We start from the raw sequence: 18,842 nt of genomic DNA on the forward strand, positions 1-18,842 counted from the left end.
AGTCTCCCAATTTGTCCCATCCTCTCCTCCCCCGTCCATAAGTCTGTTCTCTTTGTCAGGCAGGCGGATTCTTTACCACTGAGCCACCACTGAGCCAGCTGGGAAGCTCATGGGGCCGCTGGTGAGGTTCTAAAGGAACTGGATCTGGAGAGCTGGTTGTGTCCAGGGTCTCAGCCCTCAACCCCCCAAGTCTCTCAGACTCTGGGGCACTGAGGCAGCAGCGCAACTCATGAACCTTGGAATCAAGGAAAAGTCCTGAACCCTAGGGCCGAGAAAAAAGCCAAGAGCGAGACCAAAGGGCATGTCAGGGCCACCCTGCTCCGCAGGAGAGCGATGCTGCATAACCGTGGGGACTGAGAACACAGCCACTGGCCGCAGCGAAGAGAGCCGCAACAGCTCAGCTGTGCGAATGAAGCGGAGAACAATGCGCTCAAACCCTGCACGCGGAGGCTTGCAATGCCCCGCCCAGGGCGGGTCCGACTCAGAGCCTGCCGGGAAATGTAGTGTCTAAAGCTGCGCCAGTGCAGCGCGGCTGCCTGCCAGCCCGAGTCACGCGCAACTACAGGTCCCAGCACGCCCCGCGAGGCCTTGATCAGCCGCTGTTCTCAGGGAAGGGAGTGGGGCGAACATGGCTGAAGACAGCCGAGGCGACTCAGCGTGCGGTGGGATGGATGGCAGGCAGGATCCGGTCCCCAGCAGTGGCGGCTTCAACTTTCCAGAGTACGAGCTTCCTGAGCTAAACACGCACGCTTTCCATGTGGCCGCCTTCGGGGAGCTGTGGCGTGGCCGGCTGCGCGGGGAAGGGGACCTGTCGCTGAAGGAGCCGCTGGCACCGGCGCTGCCCGGGGCCGGAGGAGTCAGCGACTCCGGCAGCGAGGATGCCGCCGTGGCCCGCGATCTGGGCTGCAGCCTGGAAACGGCAGCCGAGCTGAGGGCGGTGTGCGGGTGAGTGCGGGGCCGAGGCGGCTCTTGTAGCTTGGAGTCATCCGGGGTGCAGCCTTGCTCCTTCCCTCCCCTGGACTCATCCTTGGGCGGGCCTGTGGTTTCCTCCCGGGGGTAGAAGGGCCGCCCTATCAAAGCTTTCCCGGAACAACGGGAGAAGTCCCGCGAGGGGAATGCACGATTTCTTCTAGTTGAGTGAAGGGACGAGGCAGCTGCAAGAAAGATTAATTTTTCTATTCACTAGTTTTTAAAGGGCTTATTAATATAAGAAAGTAGTCAGAGTAACAGGACGTGTATCTGTCATTGACAGACTTTAACGACGGAGGAACCTTAGTAATGAGACTGGAAGGAGATTTAACCAGAACAGTGTTAAAACCTTGATTGTCTGTGGTCTCTTGGGGATCTTCTGAGTATGCCGTTACTAAGATTTTCTTCAAAGTGTCTTATTTTGGATGAAAATATAAAAATCAGTAAGGATCTCTTTCTCCTTTAAACAATATTGGCGACTTCAGTCAGCCATGTATCCCTTTCATTAATTGAGTATGGGCGCATAATTTGCCTTTAATTCTCGCTCTCTGATTATTTAGTGAAGTATTTGGGACACAACCCAAATGGTTGCGTGATTGCTTTTTTTGTTTGTTTTTGTTTTAGCCTTGATAAACTGAAGTGCCTTGAGGAAGGGGAGGATCCAGAAGTCATCCCAGAAAATACTGACCTAGTGACTTTGGGGTATGGAGGACTTAACTTTTATTACAAGATAATTATTTAAATATTTTTTTCAACATTATATTATTCAGAAGTTGACAGCATGGTATTGTTATCATGTGTGTGCTTAGTCGCTCAGTCATGGCCTACACATTGCGACCCTCTTCCCCACCCCGTAAATTCAACCACTGTTGACATTTGGCCCTATTTGATTTAGTTGTATGTGTATGAGGTAGCTGCTGTGTGTCTTTATCTATTGCTGAACTGTTACAGTAAGTTGTAGACCTAATTCATGGCTAAATACATCAGTGTGAACTCCTAAAAGTGTCATTCTCCTACTAAATCAGAGAAGTATTATTATACTTAAGAAAATTAACAGTTAATGCATTCCCTCTAATATCTACTCCATATTCAAATTTGTGTTTATTTTTAAATGTTTACAAAAGTACAGTTAATCCATTTAGATTTTTGGGTGCAAGCTAAATACTCTGATGGTGTGGTAAAAACTAAGTTTTTAAAAAATTTTCTGTCAGATCTATACTTTTGTAAAATAGGATAAAAATGAATTACTAGAAAAATGAAATTAAAAGATAAGCACAGTAGAACTCCAAAATTTTTATTACTAAATTCAACAGTAAAATTATTATCCTTTAAGTGCGATCATTTCTAAACTCTTCCTCTTATTGTACGAATTGGATAACAGATGGTTCAGAGATCAGTTCTGGTCTTCCTGCCATATCTTGAGAAACGCTGCTCTATGATGATATTGTTATAGGGAAACTGCATGTAATAGTAAAATTTGTAATTTCCAGTTTGTAACCTGCTTACTTCACACCATCTCAGCTATGTTTTCATCCTTTGTCCTATCCTTTCTGTTGTCACCCTCAAAAATTTAGGCAGGTGATTTGACTATCTTGTTTTTTTATTTGTAATTGCCAAATCTGTTTCTTTTATGCCTGTTGCTGACATTAGCAACACTTGGAGCACTGTAAAAGGTTCCTGTCTTCCCTAGGTCCTGTCTTTTCTTCTGACTTACCCATCATGTTATCACCTCAGTATGCTCGTTTGCTGAGAAACTGTCAATGGCTCAGCCTCCTCTATGGACAGATTTCAGATTCTTCACTCAGATTCCTCATTTGAAACCTTCCACATAGCCCAAATATGCCTTTCTTGATACATTTTCAACCATTTTCTCTTTCAGTGGCTCAGGATGCACATGGCCCCTCTCCCAGAGGAACCCGATTCTTTCTTTGAGTCCCTAAGATTCTTTTCCACATCTCTGCAACCCATCTCTCTCCCTTAGGGAGTAGATGCTCTTGTAATGTCTAGAGCACTTCTAACATTTCTAAAGTATTTGAATACTCATTGAGAGTCCAGCTTCTTCATCTTTGAATTGCCCTTAAGCCTGTTGTACTGCTTTGCTTCATTTGGTGCCCTTAAACTGTTGCTGATTGATTAGTTGGGTTTTTTTTTTTAATAATGCACATCTGATTGTGTCACTCTCTTTTTTAAAACCTTTGTCCTTAAATAGATCACAGAGGCCTCTATAGAATGGATCTTGCTGACCTTTTCAGCCCTATGCGCTCCAGCCATGTTACACTTTTTATGTTCCTAGAATGTGCTGTCTCATCCTAGATCTTTGCCTAGAACACTCATGAGTCCTTATCCCCTGGTCTTGCTGACTTCTGCTCATTTTTCAAGTCTTAGCTGAAGGACTATGGACTCCATCTAGCTCCCCTGTTATGTTCATGTGGTCCCCAGTTCTTCTCTATCAAAATACTCATCCCACTTATTTAATTTTCTGTCTTCTAGCTAGGCTTAAAAGTTCCATAAACAATGTCTGTCACATGCATTGCCGTGTCCCCCATACCTAGAATTTTGGCATATAATAGGGAGTCAGAAGATATTTGTAGAATGAGTGGGATAAATGAAACTTGCATAAACCTAAGGAAGTGATTTTTTTTCCAAGATTGACTAAAAGAAGAAAGTTGATGGTAATTATAAAGCAGGGTTTTTTTTTTGCTATAATGACATGCCTATTGGCTTATAATGACTTTATTAAGCTATACGAAATGGTAATTTTCAGACTACTTTACACAGTGCTTCCCCTGGCTATTTTCTGTTATTAGATTCAACTGAATCTCCTTAGTTGTCTTCTAGTCCCTTCCATGGGAAATTTGAGTAGAATTATATGTATAATCTAATGCAAAAGGAGTTAGTGCAGCATTTCTTAGCTGGGTTTATTTTGATGTACTTTAAAACGTGTTTAAAATAGGACTAATATTAAACGGTACCACAAGCAAATTAGACTTGAAAAGCCAAAAATCTGTATCTAGGCTTTCTCTTCCCCTGCTAAACCTTCCTTTCTTCTCCCTACCAATAACTTAAATACAAAAAAGGAAAAACAGCACCTAAATACATGACCCCTTTATTATGGCATAAAATAAATTTCTAGCACTTCTTTTCCCCAAAGGAGCTACTGGACTCCTTTTTATGATATTAAGAGGAAAAAGGCAGTTGATAGACTGCTGCTCTCCCTGATCCATAGCAAGCTTATCTTCAGCATTTTTGAAATTTTTATTATTATGTGAAGAGATTTTAATTCCTAGGAATAAGAGAGTTGTTACTACATGGGTGCTTCTGAGACTTCTTTGTCACCCCAGAAGGTTAAGCAACACTGTTTTTAATTCAATAGCTTGTAAATAGAATATTTTAAAATATAATCTAAGAAAAATTTCCAGAATTGGGAAGAAAACCCAAATCTACAAATTAAAAGGTTTCACTGGTTACCTAGGAAAATTAACCCAGAATTATCAACTCCGTAACAAAAATGCCAGGACTTACTTCCCAATTTCTAAAAAACAAACAAGCAAAAAGACACATCTCATAATGAAAAAAACAGCTAATATAACAAAATATGTACAATTATGAAATGTAATAGAATTGAGGCCATAGGCATCAGTTTTTCTACAGCCTTAATAAAAGTAGTTTAGGTTCGGCTTCCAAAACAAAAACCTTGAAGAGACAACAAACACGTCTAAAATAAAGTAATCCAGAGAGACTAGAAATAAATGGTGGGACAAATGTACATCAGATAAATGGAAAGAAATTGAGCAGATGTAATTAACGGTCTTGATGGACTTCCCAGGTGGCACCAGCGGTAAAGAAACCGCCTGCCAATGCAGGAGACATAGAGATAGGGGTTCAATTCCTGGGTCGGGAAGATCCCCTGGAGAAGGGCATGGCAACCCACTCCAGTATTCTTGCCTGGAGAATCCCATGGACAGAGGAGCCTGGCGGGCTACAGTCCATAGGGTCACACAGAGTCAGACATGACTAAAGCAACTTAGCACATGCACACAGTAGTCTTGATATCAGAATAATAAAGTTTAAGCCTCAAAACATTACATCTGACAAAAGACACATTTTAATGCTAAAAACCACAAGCCACAGTTAAGAGAAAATACTTATATATACACCAAATAATATAAAACAACCATAGGGGATATAAGCCTTATAAAACAAACTATCGGGGATATAAGAAATAAGCTAGAAATGCATTAACAATAGGGCACCTTAATATACTAATCTCAGCAGAAGACAGATCATCTGAGAGCTCTAATCAGTAGGATATGTCTTATGGCTATGGGTATATATATATAATATATTCATAAAATTTATAACCTATATTAGAGACTACCTGGCTCATTTAGAAAAACTGGCTCTGTATTAGGTCACAGAGGAAACATCAGTACCATACATAGAGTAGAAATAATATAAACAACACTCTGATTACAACAAAATAAAGCTAAAATTTACTCAGAACAAAAAATGGGCCATTCCAACATGGAACTGTTCTAATAGGGCTACTGTTCTAACATGGTAAAATATGTATGCCTTAGTTGTAAAGCTAGTATCTTATTTAATAGAGAAACGTTAAAGCTGTACAGGTATTTTTACCAAGATCTGGAGTAAGGCAAGCATGCCTGGTATCTCCACTTACTTTGCAGCATTCATTGCTCTATAGGATTAGCCATGCAGTTTGACAAAAGAAATCAATTAGAAGCATAAGAGTAGATGAAGAGGAAAAATTAGCTCTATTTGTGAATGATAAAATGGTATTACCTGGAAAAGAAATAAGTGCTAAAACAGACCAAAAGCAAAAGAATTTAGTGTAAGAGCAGGATACAAAATTGATATATAAAAAATAATAGCCTTCATATAAACAATAAATAACTAGAAGACATAATGGTGGAGAAAATTCCTATTTACAATAGTCAGAAAGATTAAACACTTAAGAATAAATTTAACAGGAAATGTATAAAGCTGAGGGAAACAGAAAAATTGTAAACCTTCCTGAAAGACTCAGAAGAAGTCTTGGAAAAAATTGAAAGATATCCTCTGTGTTTAGATAGAAATACTCAGCTTTATGATGTTGTCAGTTCTTTCTAAGTTAATTTACAAATTAAGTACAATCCCAATAAAAATACCAAAAGTATTGGTTCCTTCATGGAGTTAGACAGTTGATAATAAACTTCATATGGAATATTTGCAAGAATAACTAGGAAAAATTGGGTAGGGGAAGAAAATTGTGACTTCCTAGTAATTTTGCTATATATTAAAATATACTAAAAAGTCTTTATAATTAAAATAGTTACTAGCTCATGAGTAGACAAATAGACGTTTAGAATAAAAGAAAAAGTCCAGTTAGATTCAAATGCATATGGAAATTTAGTGTGACACTATACACAAGAATAAGCTCCAAAGGGATTGGGATCAAAATGTAGAGAATGAAACATACCTATCTCGGTATAGTGAAAGGCTTTTTAACTATGATTTAAACCCAGAGATAATAAAAGGGAAAGACTGATAAAATTGACTACATAAACATGTAAATTTTTTACATGACAAAAAAAAAGCACCATAAAGTCAGAACGCTGCCAAACTTGGAGAAAATATATGCCCAGAGAGCTAATAACCCTAACACATAACCCTAACAAATACCAAAAGCCAAAAGGGAAAATGGGAAAAAGATACGAACTAATAATTCACACATACGAAAGGATCAAAATGATTCACAAACATGAAAAAATGTTCATGCATGTTCATTGTTAGAAAAATGAAAGTTAAAATGATCTTTTTTCTCTTATTGTTGTTATTTGCTAAGTTGTGTCTGACTCTTTGTGATCCCATGGACTATAGCCACCAGGCTCCTCTGTCCATGAGATTCTCCAGGCAAGAATACTGGAGTGGGTTGCCATTTCCTCTTCCAGGGGATCATGCCAACCCAGGTCTGCATTGGTAGGTGCATTCTTTATTACTGAGCCACGAAGGAAGCCCTTTGTCCTATTAGACTGGCACAAATTTTAAAATATACATTCTTTTGAGGAGGCTGAGGGGAAGCAGGCATTTTCATACATTCCTGATGGAAACGTAAATTAATAACAACGCTCCTCTAGGGAAATCTGGTAATACCCAACATAAAATTACCTAGGCACTTAACTTTTGACTCAGCAGTCCAACTTCTAGCATTCTCTGCTGAAGAGACACCTCCAACAATATGAAAATATATTATGCACAAGGTTATTCATTACAGCAGTGTTTGTAACTGCAAATATTTGAAATATTCTAAAAACACATATGTAGGAGAATGTTGAAGAAATTATATTGGACATCCACACAGTGGAGTATGGGACAGCTGTGCTAAAAGATGAGGAAAGATGAACCAATAGATTTCTAGGCAATACTGATTTGTGAAAAAAAAGTAAAGCCCTAAAGCATATGCTCCCTGTTATGTAAGAAATATTACTGGGTATCAATTTATTGGCTCTCATCTAAAAATGTACCCTTTTTGCCTTCTCTGTAAAAATGAGTCTCAGCTCTTTAAATATTTTTCCTTTCCCAGCTGGCGCAGTATTAAGTAAGCTTCGTCAGTAAAGGGCACAGGCGAGACTTTCATGAGAACAGAGTTTTGCTTCTTGGTCCAGTGTTTAGCAGGGACCTGCTGTGCTTCTCAAGCACCCAGCTCCTTGCATTACCAGGTGGCCTGTAACATAGCAGCTTTCTCCCCCACTCCACTCCGCTTGAAACCTCCCTATAAAAGCTTTTCCTGGCACCCTTGCTGGCAGATTTCCAGCAGTTTTCACTGATGTACCCTAGCAACTTCTCTGACATTCAGCAAGTCACAGCCATTCCCTCTTCCACAAGGCCTGGATCTGAGTCCTGGGGGAAGAAAAGGGAGCCGCCTTTGGCTTTTTTTTCTTAGCACAAGGAAGGATATGGCTTCTGTCTGCTATTCCTGTATTCTCTAGATTTCCCTGCTTCTTACTTGCCATTCCCTCATCCCTCCAGTCCTAAGTTAATAATTCATTAGATAAAGCTTTGTCTGGTTATTGTTTGGGCTTCCCTGGTGGTTCAGAGGGCAAGGAATCCACCCACAGTGGTGGAGACCTGGGTTTGATCCCTGGGTTGGGAAGATCCCCTGGAGAAGGGAATGGTTACCCACTCCCATATTCTGACCTGGAGAATTCCATGGACTTTTTAGTCCATGGGATCTAAAAGAGTTGGACACAACTGAGTGACTTTCACTTTCGCTTAGTTACTGTTTAATTTTTTTCTCCTAATTGAACTCAGACTGATAGAAAAAGTAATCTAAGAAAATTTGTAGGTATCTATGTATTTGAACAAAAACAATATAGAGGATAAATCATAACTATAGAGGTTTGTGGCCCACAGTGGGTAGATGGGAGAGGTTGGAAAGAAAGAAGGGAATAGGTACAGGTTAGTGGTCCAGACAAAGAAGGAATGATGCTTCTCTAAATACATATACTTTCCAAAACTCTTTTGTAACTCTCTTAGAACCATAGTTGTGCTTCACATATCTTTTACACACCTCAAAATAATTAGACAATTAAAACCAGCCAGGATGTTGGGGGAGACTAAAGTAGTTAGTCTAATTGTGTTACAAGTGAATAGCGTAACAACACTGAAGAGAATTAGGAAGAAAGATCTAATCTGATTCTGTACAAAAGCATACTTTGATTCAGTGTTGTAAGGCTGAAGACAAGAAGAACTGTTAATGATTAGTGGTTTTCACAGGGGTGTTAGCAGGTTAGCAGTTCTGAAGCCAGGTATTTTAAAGAACCAAACATTTAAGTGAATAGATTTAGATACAGGGAGCTGAGTTTCTCACTTGTGGAGAAAAGTTGTAAACAAGGAAAGGTTGAAGGCTACAATGAATCCTGTGATTCTTGGGATTAGAAGTATTAGTTTAAAACATGGATTTAAAAATACATAACAGAAAAATACAGAAACACAGATGTGTGTACATGTGTGGTTTAGTGTATTTTTCCTTTAAGGCTTTCCTGGTGGGTCAGTCGTAAAGAATCCACCTGCCAATGCAGGAGATGTGGGTTCGATCCCTGGGTCGGGAAGATTCTGTGGAGGAGGAAATGGTAACCCACTCCAGTATTCTTGCCTGGAAAATCTCATGGACCGAAGAGCCTGGCAGACGGCAGTCCATGGGGTCACAAAGAGTCAAACTTGACTGAATATACACACAGTATGTTTCCTACCTCTGCTGAGAGTCCTGGAAGCAGTGACTGCAAGAACAATGAGAATGCCTCATGCTCAGATACAGTAGGTCTCAAAGCCTCTTTCCAGGGAAGGAACTAGGTCTCCTAGGAGGAGTGGCTGATTTAGGGCTGAGACATGAAAATGCAGGGTGAGCCTTGAGCATTTAATGGTTCCAAAGTAAGGAAATGGTTAAATAGGAAAAACAAAAATTATTAGAACTTGTTGATAGAACAGGAGCTCCTAATGGCCAAAGCTTGAATAATTTGAGCAACAGAATAACAATACTGTTAGATTTTAACCTGTAGAATAAGGTAAGTATTTATGAATTTGTACTAATACAAGTAACCAAATAAATAAATGGGAAGAAGGAGGTAGGTTTTCCTCATAATACCAATGAATGAATGTTAAAGGAGAAAAATAGAGAATCAGTGTTAGGCATAAACCACAGTAATACATGTTGCAGACAAAATCTACTAGTGAATGATAAATTACTGGATGAAAGTTTCAAGAGAAACAAGACTTGCGTAGTCTCAAAGTATCCCCCCCCCCCTCCCCCGAAACACTCACCAGGTACAAAGGAAAAGAAAATATCTTTCTAGTGTGCGAACCTGGCAGATAGGAACTTAAACAAGATAAGTATCTCTAGGAATAAGATATAAATGAATAACATTGTTAACCTCATGATGATACACTGAGGACATCTTCTTGTGGTATTCTTGCCCAAAGTATATAAGCTTACTCCAATTATGAGGAAACAGTGATTAAGGACAGTCTACAAAAGCACATTAGGGCTTTTTGAAAGTGTCAAGATGATGAAAGACAGACTGAGGAAGTTTAAAAGACTGGAGGGGAAAGGAGAAATAAAAAAGTGTTTGCATAGGATCCTGAGACAGATAAAAGAAGCACTAAATTTAATAGTGAAATTTGAAAAAGTTTTGTAGTCTGTAATACTGTATTAATGTTAATTTCCTGGCCTTGATAATCTCTGAACAGGTAAGATGTTAACAGGGAAAACTGGGTAAGAGATATAAGGGAACTCTGTAATATTTTTGCAGCCTTTCTTTAAGTCTAAAATTAGTTCAGAATAAAAAACTAAATATTAAAGATATTTTTGAAGCCCCCCAAAATGTTGAAGTCTGATTTTTCTTGTAACAGGGTTAGAAAGAGGCTTCTGAAACACCGGGAAGAAACCTTAACGATAGATCGAGCCTGCAGACAAGAAACATTTGCTTATGAGATGGTAAAAGTCCTCTCTTTTCCACCTTTTCCCATGGAACAAAATCTGTTTATTGTCTGTTACCCATAACTGTATGGTAGTTTATATTGGATATGCTTAGCTGTAAACAACTGAGAGAACCTTCACTGGGACTGGGAACTAATAGGAGAAAAAGACCCATAAAATTCAGATGATGGGGGATTCCCTGATAGTCCAGTAGTTAGGACTCCACACATTCACTCCCTGGGGTGTGGGTTTGATCCCCTGTTGGCAGACTGAGATCCTGCTAGTCATGCAGCGCAGGCAAAAAAAAGAAAATTCACATGATGGCACATTTTCCTCTCAGCGCTCTGCCTTTGTTTTTGTTTTTACTTTGGTCTTGCTCTCTATGAGGCTGATTTCATGCCTTTCACCACTCTGTTTCTGATGCTTTTGTTCTGCTCCTGGTTTTGGTCTGTAGTGTGTGCTCAGTGGTGTCTGACTCTTTGCAACTCCATGGACTGTGGCCCACCAGACTCCTCTGTCCATGGAATTTTCCAGGCAAGAATACTGGAGTGGGTTGCCATCTCCTCTTCCAGGGGATCTTCCCAACCCAGGGACCGAACCCATGTCTCTCACATCTCCTGCACTGGCAGGTGGGTTCTTTACCACTGCACCACCCATTCTTCTCTAATCCATCATTTCTTAGGTAAAACCCTCAGAATGATTTAAGATGATGAATACCGAGGAATTTACATAACATGAAATTTAACATTTTAACCATTTTATTAGTTTAGCTGTGGGTTTTTCATATATGGCCTTTATCATGTTGAGTAAGTTCCCTTCAGTTCCTATTTATTTATTTATTTATTTATCAGGAAAGGGTATTGACTTTTGTAGAAATTTTTTTTTTTTTTTGGCATCAGCTGGGATGATGTGTTTTTTTCCATCATTCTATTAGTGTGGTTATTTGTTATGCTGAAATACCCTTGCATCCTCAGAATGAATCACCCTTGGCTTTGTGACATGCAGTCCCTTTTATATGCTGCTGAACTTGATTTGCTAGTATTTTGTTAAGTTTTATCTTTATATTCATAAGGGATATTGACCTGTAGTTTTCTCACAGTGTCTGTCTGACTTGGGTATCAGAGTGTGCTGATCTCATAGAGTAAGTTAGGAATTATTTTCTCCTTTTCAGATTTTTTGGAGGACTTTAGGAAGGATTGATAAATTCACATGAAGCCATCTAGTCCTAGGCTTTTCTTTGTTAGGAGGTTTTTAATTTTTGATTCAGTTTTCTTACTTGTTACAGTTCTATTCATACTTTATATATTTTCTTAAGTCAGTTTTTATTATTTCCTTCCCTCTGCTAGTGTTGGGCGGAACAGGCAATAGCAGCCCACTCCAGTACTCTTGCCTGGAGAATCCCAGGGATGGGGTAGCCTGGTGGGCCGCAGTCCCTGGGGTCGCACAAAGTCGGACATGACTGAAATGACGCAGCAGCAGCAGCAGCTAGCATTGGGTTGAGTTTTCTTTTTCAGGTTTCTTAGGGTATGCACTTGGGTTATTGGTTTGAGATTGTTCTTTCCCAGTGTAGATGTTTCGAGCTGAAAGTCTTCCTCTTTCTGCTGCTTTTGCTGCATCTTGTTAAGTTTCTGATGTTGTGTTTTTGTTTTCATTTGTCTCAAAGTATTTTGTTATTTCCCTTGTGTTTTCTTTTTTGACCTATTGGTTATTTAAGAATGTATTGTTTAACTTCCACATGGAAATGTTCAGTTTTCCATCTCAGCGTTTGGGGTTCCTCAGTGGTAGTTTCTGTCAAATTCTTTTTTTCTTGTGAATGGGGCATATTTTCCTGTTTCTTTGTGTGTTTTATAAGTTTTTGTTGAGAACTGGACATTCTGAGTGTGTTTTTTTCCTTGTGAGGGCTAGAGCTGTTTTGAATTTTCTAAACTATTTTTCCGGTGTGTAGTCCTTGTTGTGTACAGGCATATCTCATTTTCCTGCAGATATTATGCTTTGCAGGTAGTGTGGTGGTGGTTTTTTTGTGAAAATTATGAAGGTTTGTGGCAACCCTGTATTGAGTAAGTCTATTTGGCACCATCTTTCCAACAGCATTTGCTCTTTTAATGTCTCTGTCACATTTTGATTATTCCCACAATATTTCAAACTACTTCATTATTGTCATATTTATTGTGGTAATCTCTGATCATTAACATTACTACTACAGCTCATTGAAGGCAAAGAAAATAGCGTTTTTTATCAATAAAGTGTTTTTAATTACGGTTCCGGTCTGTACATTGTTTTTTGGGACATGATGCTATTATTACACACTAAACAGACTACAGCATAGTGTAAATATAACTTATGTGCATTGGGAAACCAAAAAATTCATATGACTCACTTTATTGAGATACTTGTTTTTGTGGCGGTCTGGAGCTGGACCCACAGTAGTTTAAGGTCTACCTATATGGTCGCTGATGTTTCTGATTCATTATCTTTAGTCAACCGGTGACCCGATCAAGATTTCCTTAAATGTCTGACTCTACAAAGGGTCCTGTGTCTTCAAATTTTTCCGGTTGGTGCTGCTGGGGGAAGCCACTGCTGGTAAGAGCATTGGAGAGAAGCAGCCAATTCTGACTCGGTGTTGAAACTGTTTCTTTCACTTGCTTTTCATTGCTTTTGTTATTATAATCATATGTAATGGATGCTTAAAAGGACCCTGTCCCTCAGTCTGACTGTTAAAGTGCCTTTTTTCAGAACCCTGTCCTCCTGTAGATGGCAGGAAGGAAGAAATGAACACATCCCCTGCCTAAGGCTTGCCGTTCTAGGAGATGTTTGCAAGATTAATGGCCTTTTTCTTTGCTTCCTCACCTCGCCCCATCTCTGATCTATAAAAGAACCTGGCATTTGGACCCCAATAAGATGGTTATTTTGAGGCACTAGCCTGCCCTCTTCTCAGTCTGCTAGCTTTCTGAATAAAGTCATTTTCCTTGTCTCAACACCTCATCTCTCAGATTCATCGGCTTGTCATGGGGTGAGCAGAGCAAGCTTGGACTCCATGACAAGAGGGCCAGAACCAAGGCAAGCTTCTGCACCAGGGCCTCAAAGCATTGCCAGACCAACCGCAGCATGGTTACCCCTGTTTTTGGAGAACGTGATCCCACACTGCTCATCATGGCACCAGCTCCCTTTTCTAGGACCACAGCCTGCTCTCTCTGCATCTGCAGTGGGGCCGAGAGTGGGGCGTGGTCTGGTTTGTGCCCTCTGTTTACCTGGGGAGCAGCAGCAGCGTGTTTCTGCCCTGGGCCTCACCGGTGATCGGGTTTGGTCAGAGTTCAATGTGCCAAGATAGTTCCAGTCTCTGTCCGTCTTCATGGTTGCTGTGCTGGAGGGGCTTAACCTCCTGTGCCTCTGTTTGCTGCTGTGCCATTTGGCATGATGTCACTCCCACCTCTTTTTAAAACGTCTTTTGCACCTTCTTAACCAGTCCAATCTGGTGGCCTCTATTTTATAGTTATTGGGGCTTCTCTGGTGGCTCAAATGGTAAAGAATCTTCCTACAATGCAGTAGACGGGTTTGATCCCTGGGTTGGAGAGAAACCCTGGAGAAGGGAATGGGCCACCCACTGCAGTATGCTTGCCTTGAGAACTCCATGGAAAGGGGAGCCTGGTGGGCTAAGCAAATATAAAGGAAAGTGTGATGTTGTGATGGATTAAATGTGATAGCAAATTTGGAAAACTCAGCAGTGGCCACAGGACTGGAAAAGGTCAGTTTTCATTCCAATCCCAAAGAAAGGCAATGCCAAAGAATGCTCAAACTACCACACAATTGCAATCATCTCACACACTAGTAAAGTAATGCTCAAAATTCTCCAAGCCAGGCTTCAACAGCAATACATGAACCATGAACTTCCAGATGTTCAAGCTGGTTTTAGAAAAGACAGAAGAAACAGAGATCAAATTGCCAACATGAGCTGGATCATCGAAAAAGCAAGAGAGTTCCAGAAAACATCTATTTCTGCTTTATTGACTATGCCAAAGCCTTTGACTGTGTGGATCACAGTAAACTGTGGAAACTTCTGAAAGAGATGGGAATACCAGACCACCTGACCTGCCTCTTGAGAAACCTGTATGCCGGTCAAGAAGCCACAGTTGGAACTGGACATGGAACAACAGACTGGTTCCAAATAGGAAAAGGAGTGCGTCAGGGCTGTATATTGTCACCCTACTTATTTAACTTACATGCAGAGTGAATCTTGAGAAATGCTGGGCTGGAAGAAGTACAAGCTGGAATCAAGATTGCTGGGAGAAATATCAATAAGCTCAGATATGCAGATAACACCACCCATATGGCAGAAAGTGAAGAACTAAAGAGCCTCTTGATGAAAGTGAAAGAGGAGAGTGACAAAGTTGGCTTAAAGCTCAACCTTCAGAAAACTAAGATCATGGCATCCAGTCCCATAACTTCATGGCAAATAGTGGAAACAGTGGGAACAGTGAGAGACTATTTTCTTGGGCTCCAAAATCAGTGCAGTTGGTGACTGCAGCCATGAAATTAAAAGACGCTTACTCCTTGAAGGAAATTTATGACCAACCTAGACAGCATATTAAAAAGCAGAGACATTACTTTGCCAACAAAGGTCCGTCTAGTCGAGGTTATGGTTTTTCCAGTAGTCATGTATGGATGTGAGATTGGGACCATAAAGAAAGCTGAGCACAGAAGAATTGATACTTTTGAATTGCGGTGTTGGAGAAGACTCTTGAGAGTCCCTTGGACTGCAAGGACATCGAACCAGTCCATCTTAAAGGAGATCAGTCCTGGGTGCTTTTTGGAAAAACTGATTCTGAAACTGAAACTCTAATAATTTGGCCACCTGGTGTGAAGAGTTGACTCATTGGAAAACATCCTGGTGCTGGGAAAGATTGAGGGCAGGAGGAAAAGAGGACGCCAGAGGATGAGATGGTTGGATGGCAACACCGACTCAATGGACATGAGTTTATGTAAACTCTGGGAGTTGGTGATGGACAGGGAGGCTTGGCATGCTGCAGTCCATGGGGTCGCCAAGAGTTGGACATGACTGAGCAACTGAACTGAAGTGACTGAAAGATATGATATGTAGTAAAAACAGGGTTTTAGAGTGAAACATATCTGTATTTGCATTCTAACTGTCTGATTTACCTTGGGTAAATTGGTAAAGCTGAGTTTCATTTGTCAAATAACTTTCTTGATAATATGGAAGTGAAATTGCTCAGTTGTATCTGGCTGTTTGTGACCTCATGGATTGCAGCCCGCCAGGCTCCTCTGTTCATGGAATTCTCTAGGCAAGAATACCGGAGTAGGTTGCCATTTCCTTCTTCAGGGGATCTTCCTGTCCCAGGGATCGAACCTTCGTCTTCTGTTTTGCAGGCATATTCTTCATTGTCTGAGCCACAAGGGAAGCCGTGATAATATGGAAGGAGATGCATAAAAGTGTTAATGACTGTAAATGTCAGTATTATACCAATGTTAGTGGATACTCCTATTTTATCATCAGTTGCTAAGCACTTAGTGCCGAGCATCTTATTAGGTGCTTTATTTTACATTCCCAGCAACTATTCTGTAAAATAAATATTTTCTTGTTTTTTACAGATGATGAAACTAAAGCTTAGTGAGGTTTTTTAAACAATTTTCTTGAAGTAGAATTAGGAGCTAAATTCAGGGCTGATTGAAGCCCTTGCTTATAGCCCTTATTCTACACTGCCTCTGATCTGGTTCACGGTGTCTGATTTTAATGTCCCGTATTGCTTTCCTTCTTCAGGAGTCACATGCTATTGGGAAAAAGCCTGAAAATTCAGCAGACATGATTGAAGAAGGAGAGCTTATCCTATCTGTAAATATCTTTTACCCTGTGATTTTTCATAAGGTCAGTAGTAAAACCTTTTGGACTTTACAGATTGTATGAGTGACTTTTGCCAAAGAGTTTATTTATTTAAACCTTATTTGAACCAAAATAAACACAAGCGTATGCTGTTTTATATGACATTCTGTTTATATTCTTGAGTTCTTTGTTTTACAAGGAATATCATAAAGTCAATTTTCATATAATCTCTTTAGTAATAGGATTACAGTTACAATGTTGGAATGTATACCTGATTTCTGTACTAGTAGCCACTGAAAGTGTGTAAATCTGCAGTGATTCTGATAGTATTATTTCTTGAGGGTTGTTTTTTTTTTTTTTTTTGTAGAAAAACTGGTTAAGCAGGGTTTTGTTTTGTTTTTACCAATTCAGAATTCTTGGGAAGTTATTGAACTAGCTAAGGACAGCTCTTCTTCGATGAAAATGCAGAAAGTTAGCATGTCAAGGGTATCCAGGAATTTCTTAGGCATCTCTAGTAAAAAGAATTCTATTGCAGTGAATATACTCTCAATTTCCCAAATAGATGTATCATAAACTTTAATAAGATTTCATTGAAATATTACTGTACATAAATTGCACTTGTGAATAAATAACCATACCACAGATGATATGAATCATCTGTGGTATAGTTAGCACTAATTATTAGATTGGTACAAAAATAATTGTGGTTTCAGACTGAATTTTACATCATTATAATTAGGCTCAAACATATCTTTATTAATCAAAATAGGAAACATTACAATCAACACATCTTGCCAATGAGAAATAAGTTTTTTTATTCCTGTAGCATATAAATCCATGCTTCAGGATTTGATGAACTCTTGGAAAGCATTTTCTCCCTCTTGCTGGTTGTGGAAGCATTTTGCCTTTAAGAAGTTGTCAAGATGCTTGAAGAAGTGGTAGTCAGTTGGTAGGTGAATATGGCAGGTGAGATAAAACCTTATGGCCCAGTTCACTCAACTTTTGAAGCATTGGTTGTGTGATGTGTAGTTAGGCATTGTCATGCATGAACATTGGGCCCTTCCTGTTGACCAGGCTGACTGCCAGTGCTGCAGTTGCATCTCGTCTGTTTGCTGAGCATACTTCTCAGATGAAGTGGTTTCACTGGGATTCAGAAAGTTGTGTGGTCAGACCAGCAGCAGAATACCAGTGACCATGATGTGTTTTTTTGTGCCCATTTGCTTTGGGAAGTTCTTTGGAGTTTTTTTCTCAGTCCAGCCACTTAGCTGGTTGTCACCAGTTCTCATATAAAATCTGCTTTTTGTCACAAATCACAATTCAATCGAGAAATGGTTCGTTGTTGTTGTATAGAATAAGGATGACAACACTTCAGAAAGGTTTTTTTGATTTTCAGTCAGCCCATGAGGCACCCACTTAACTTTTTCACCGTTTTCACCTTTCCAATTTGCTTCAAATGAGAAATAGCTGTAGAATGGTTGACGTTGAGTTCTTAGGAAACTTGTTTAGTTGTAAGAGGATCAGCTTTGATGATAACCCTCAACTGGTTTTTGTCAACTTTGGTGGCTGTCCACTACGCTCCTCATCTTCATGGTTCTCATCTCCTTTGCAAAACTTTTTGAAGTTTTGCACTGTACTGTAAGTTTGTTAGCAGTTCCTGGGCCAAACGCATTGTTGATGTTTCAAGTTGTTTCTGTTGCTTTACAACCCATTTTGAACTCGAATTAGAGAATCACTCAAATTTGCTTTTTGTCTAACATCATTTCCATAGTCTAAAACAAATATATAATAAACAGCAGGTAGTAAGTCATTAGCAAAGAAAAGTGAGAAATGTGCAATAAAGTGATGCATAACATAACCACATTTATTTACAAATATATTCCAGTATCAAACAAAAAATTTCAACAGTGTAAAGACTACAGTTACTTTTGCACCAATCTAATACCCTGTTTGATTAAGATCCTAAATTATCAATCAAAGAAAACAAAGCAAAACAAAACTAATAAAACCAAATGTGGGTAGTGTATAGATTCCTTGATTTCAGTGAGGTAGCTTTCAGGACAGTTTAAAAGTCAGTGAACTTATATTCCTAAGACTCTTCATATTAATGTCACTTTAGTAGCAATTTGGTTATAAATTTTCACTTATACTAAAAAAAGTTTTATTGCCAGGTGTATTAGTCCATTCTGGCTGCTATAACAAAATAGCACAAACTGGGTGGCTTATAGGCAACAGAAACTTGTTTCTCACAGTTCTGGAGGCTGGAAGTCTAAGATCATGGTACCAGCATCTGGTGAGCGCCCTCTCCCAAGTCACATCCTTTTTATAAAGGCACTAATCCCATTCATGAGGGGGTCCACCCTCATGACCTAATGACCCTCAAAGGCCCCGCCTCCTAACATCAGCACATTGGGCCTTAGGATTCCAGCATGATGTGAATTTTGGGCAAGGGTAAGCAGCACAGCACCAAGTGTCTGTTGTACTCATAGGATTTTAATTTATGGAGACCAGTGTCACTGAAAGATTTTCATTATTTACGTTTCCTGGGGGGAGAGTATGCCGTGTCAT

The 18,842-nt window shown here is 39.7% G+C and overlaps 1 protein-coding gene across 1 annotated transcript in view; it reads left to right on the forward strand.

The window, feature by feature from the left end:
* Positions 1-580: 580 nt before the first annotated feature.
* Positions 581-18,842, forward strand: part of SNAPC3 (small nuclear RNA activating complex polypeptide 3) — a 36,045-nt gene continuing 17,783 nt past the window's right edge. The window contains exons 1-4 of the mRNA XM_070480536.1: positions 581-945; positions 1,594-1,671; positions 10,378-10,462; positions 16,218-16,322. Coding sequence (XP_070336637.1) covers positions 629-945; positions 1,594-1,671; positions 10,378-10,462; positions 16,218-16,322 — 585 coding nt within the window. The 5' untranslated portion in view covers positions 581-628. The remainder of the gene's footprint in view (positions 946-1,593; positions 1,672-10,377; positions 10,463-16,217; positions 16,323-18,842) is intronic.

This window comes from Odocoileus virginianus, chromosome 18 (assembly GCF_023699985.2).
Source record: "Odocoileus virginianus isolate 20LAN1187 ecotype Illinois chromosome 18, Ovbor_1.2, whole genome shotgun sequence".
Taxonomy (NCBI): Eukaryota; Metazoa; Chordata; class Mammalia; order Artiodactyla; family Cervidae; genus Odocoileus; species Odocoileus virginianus.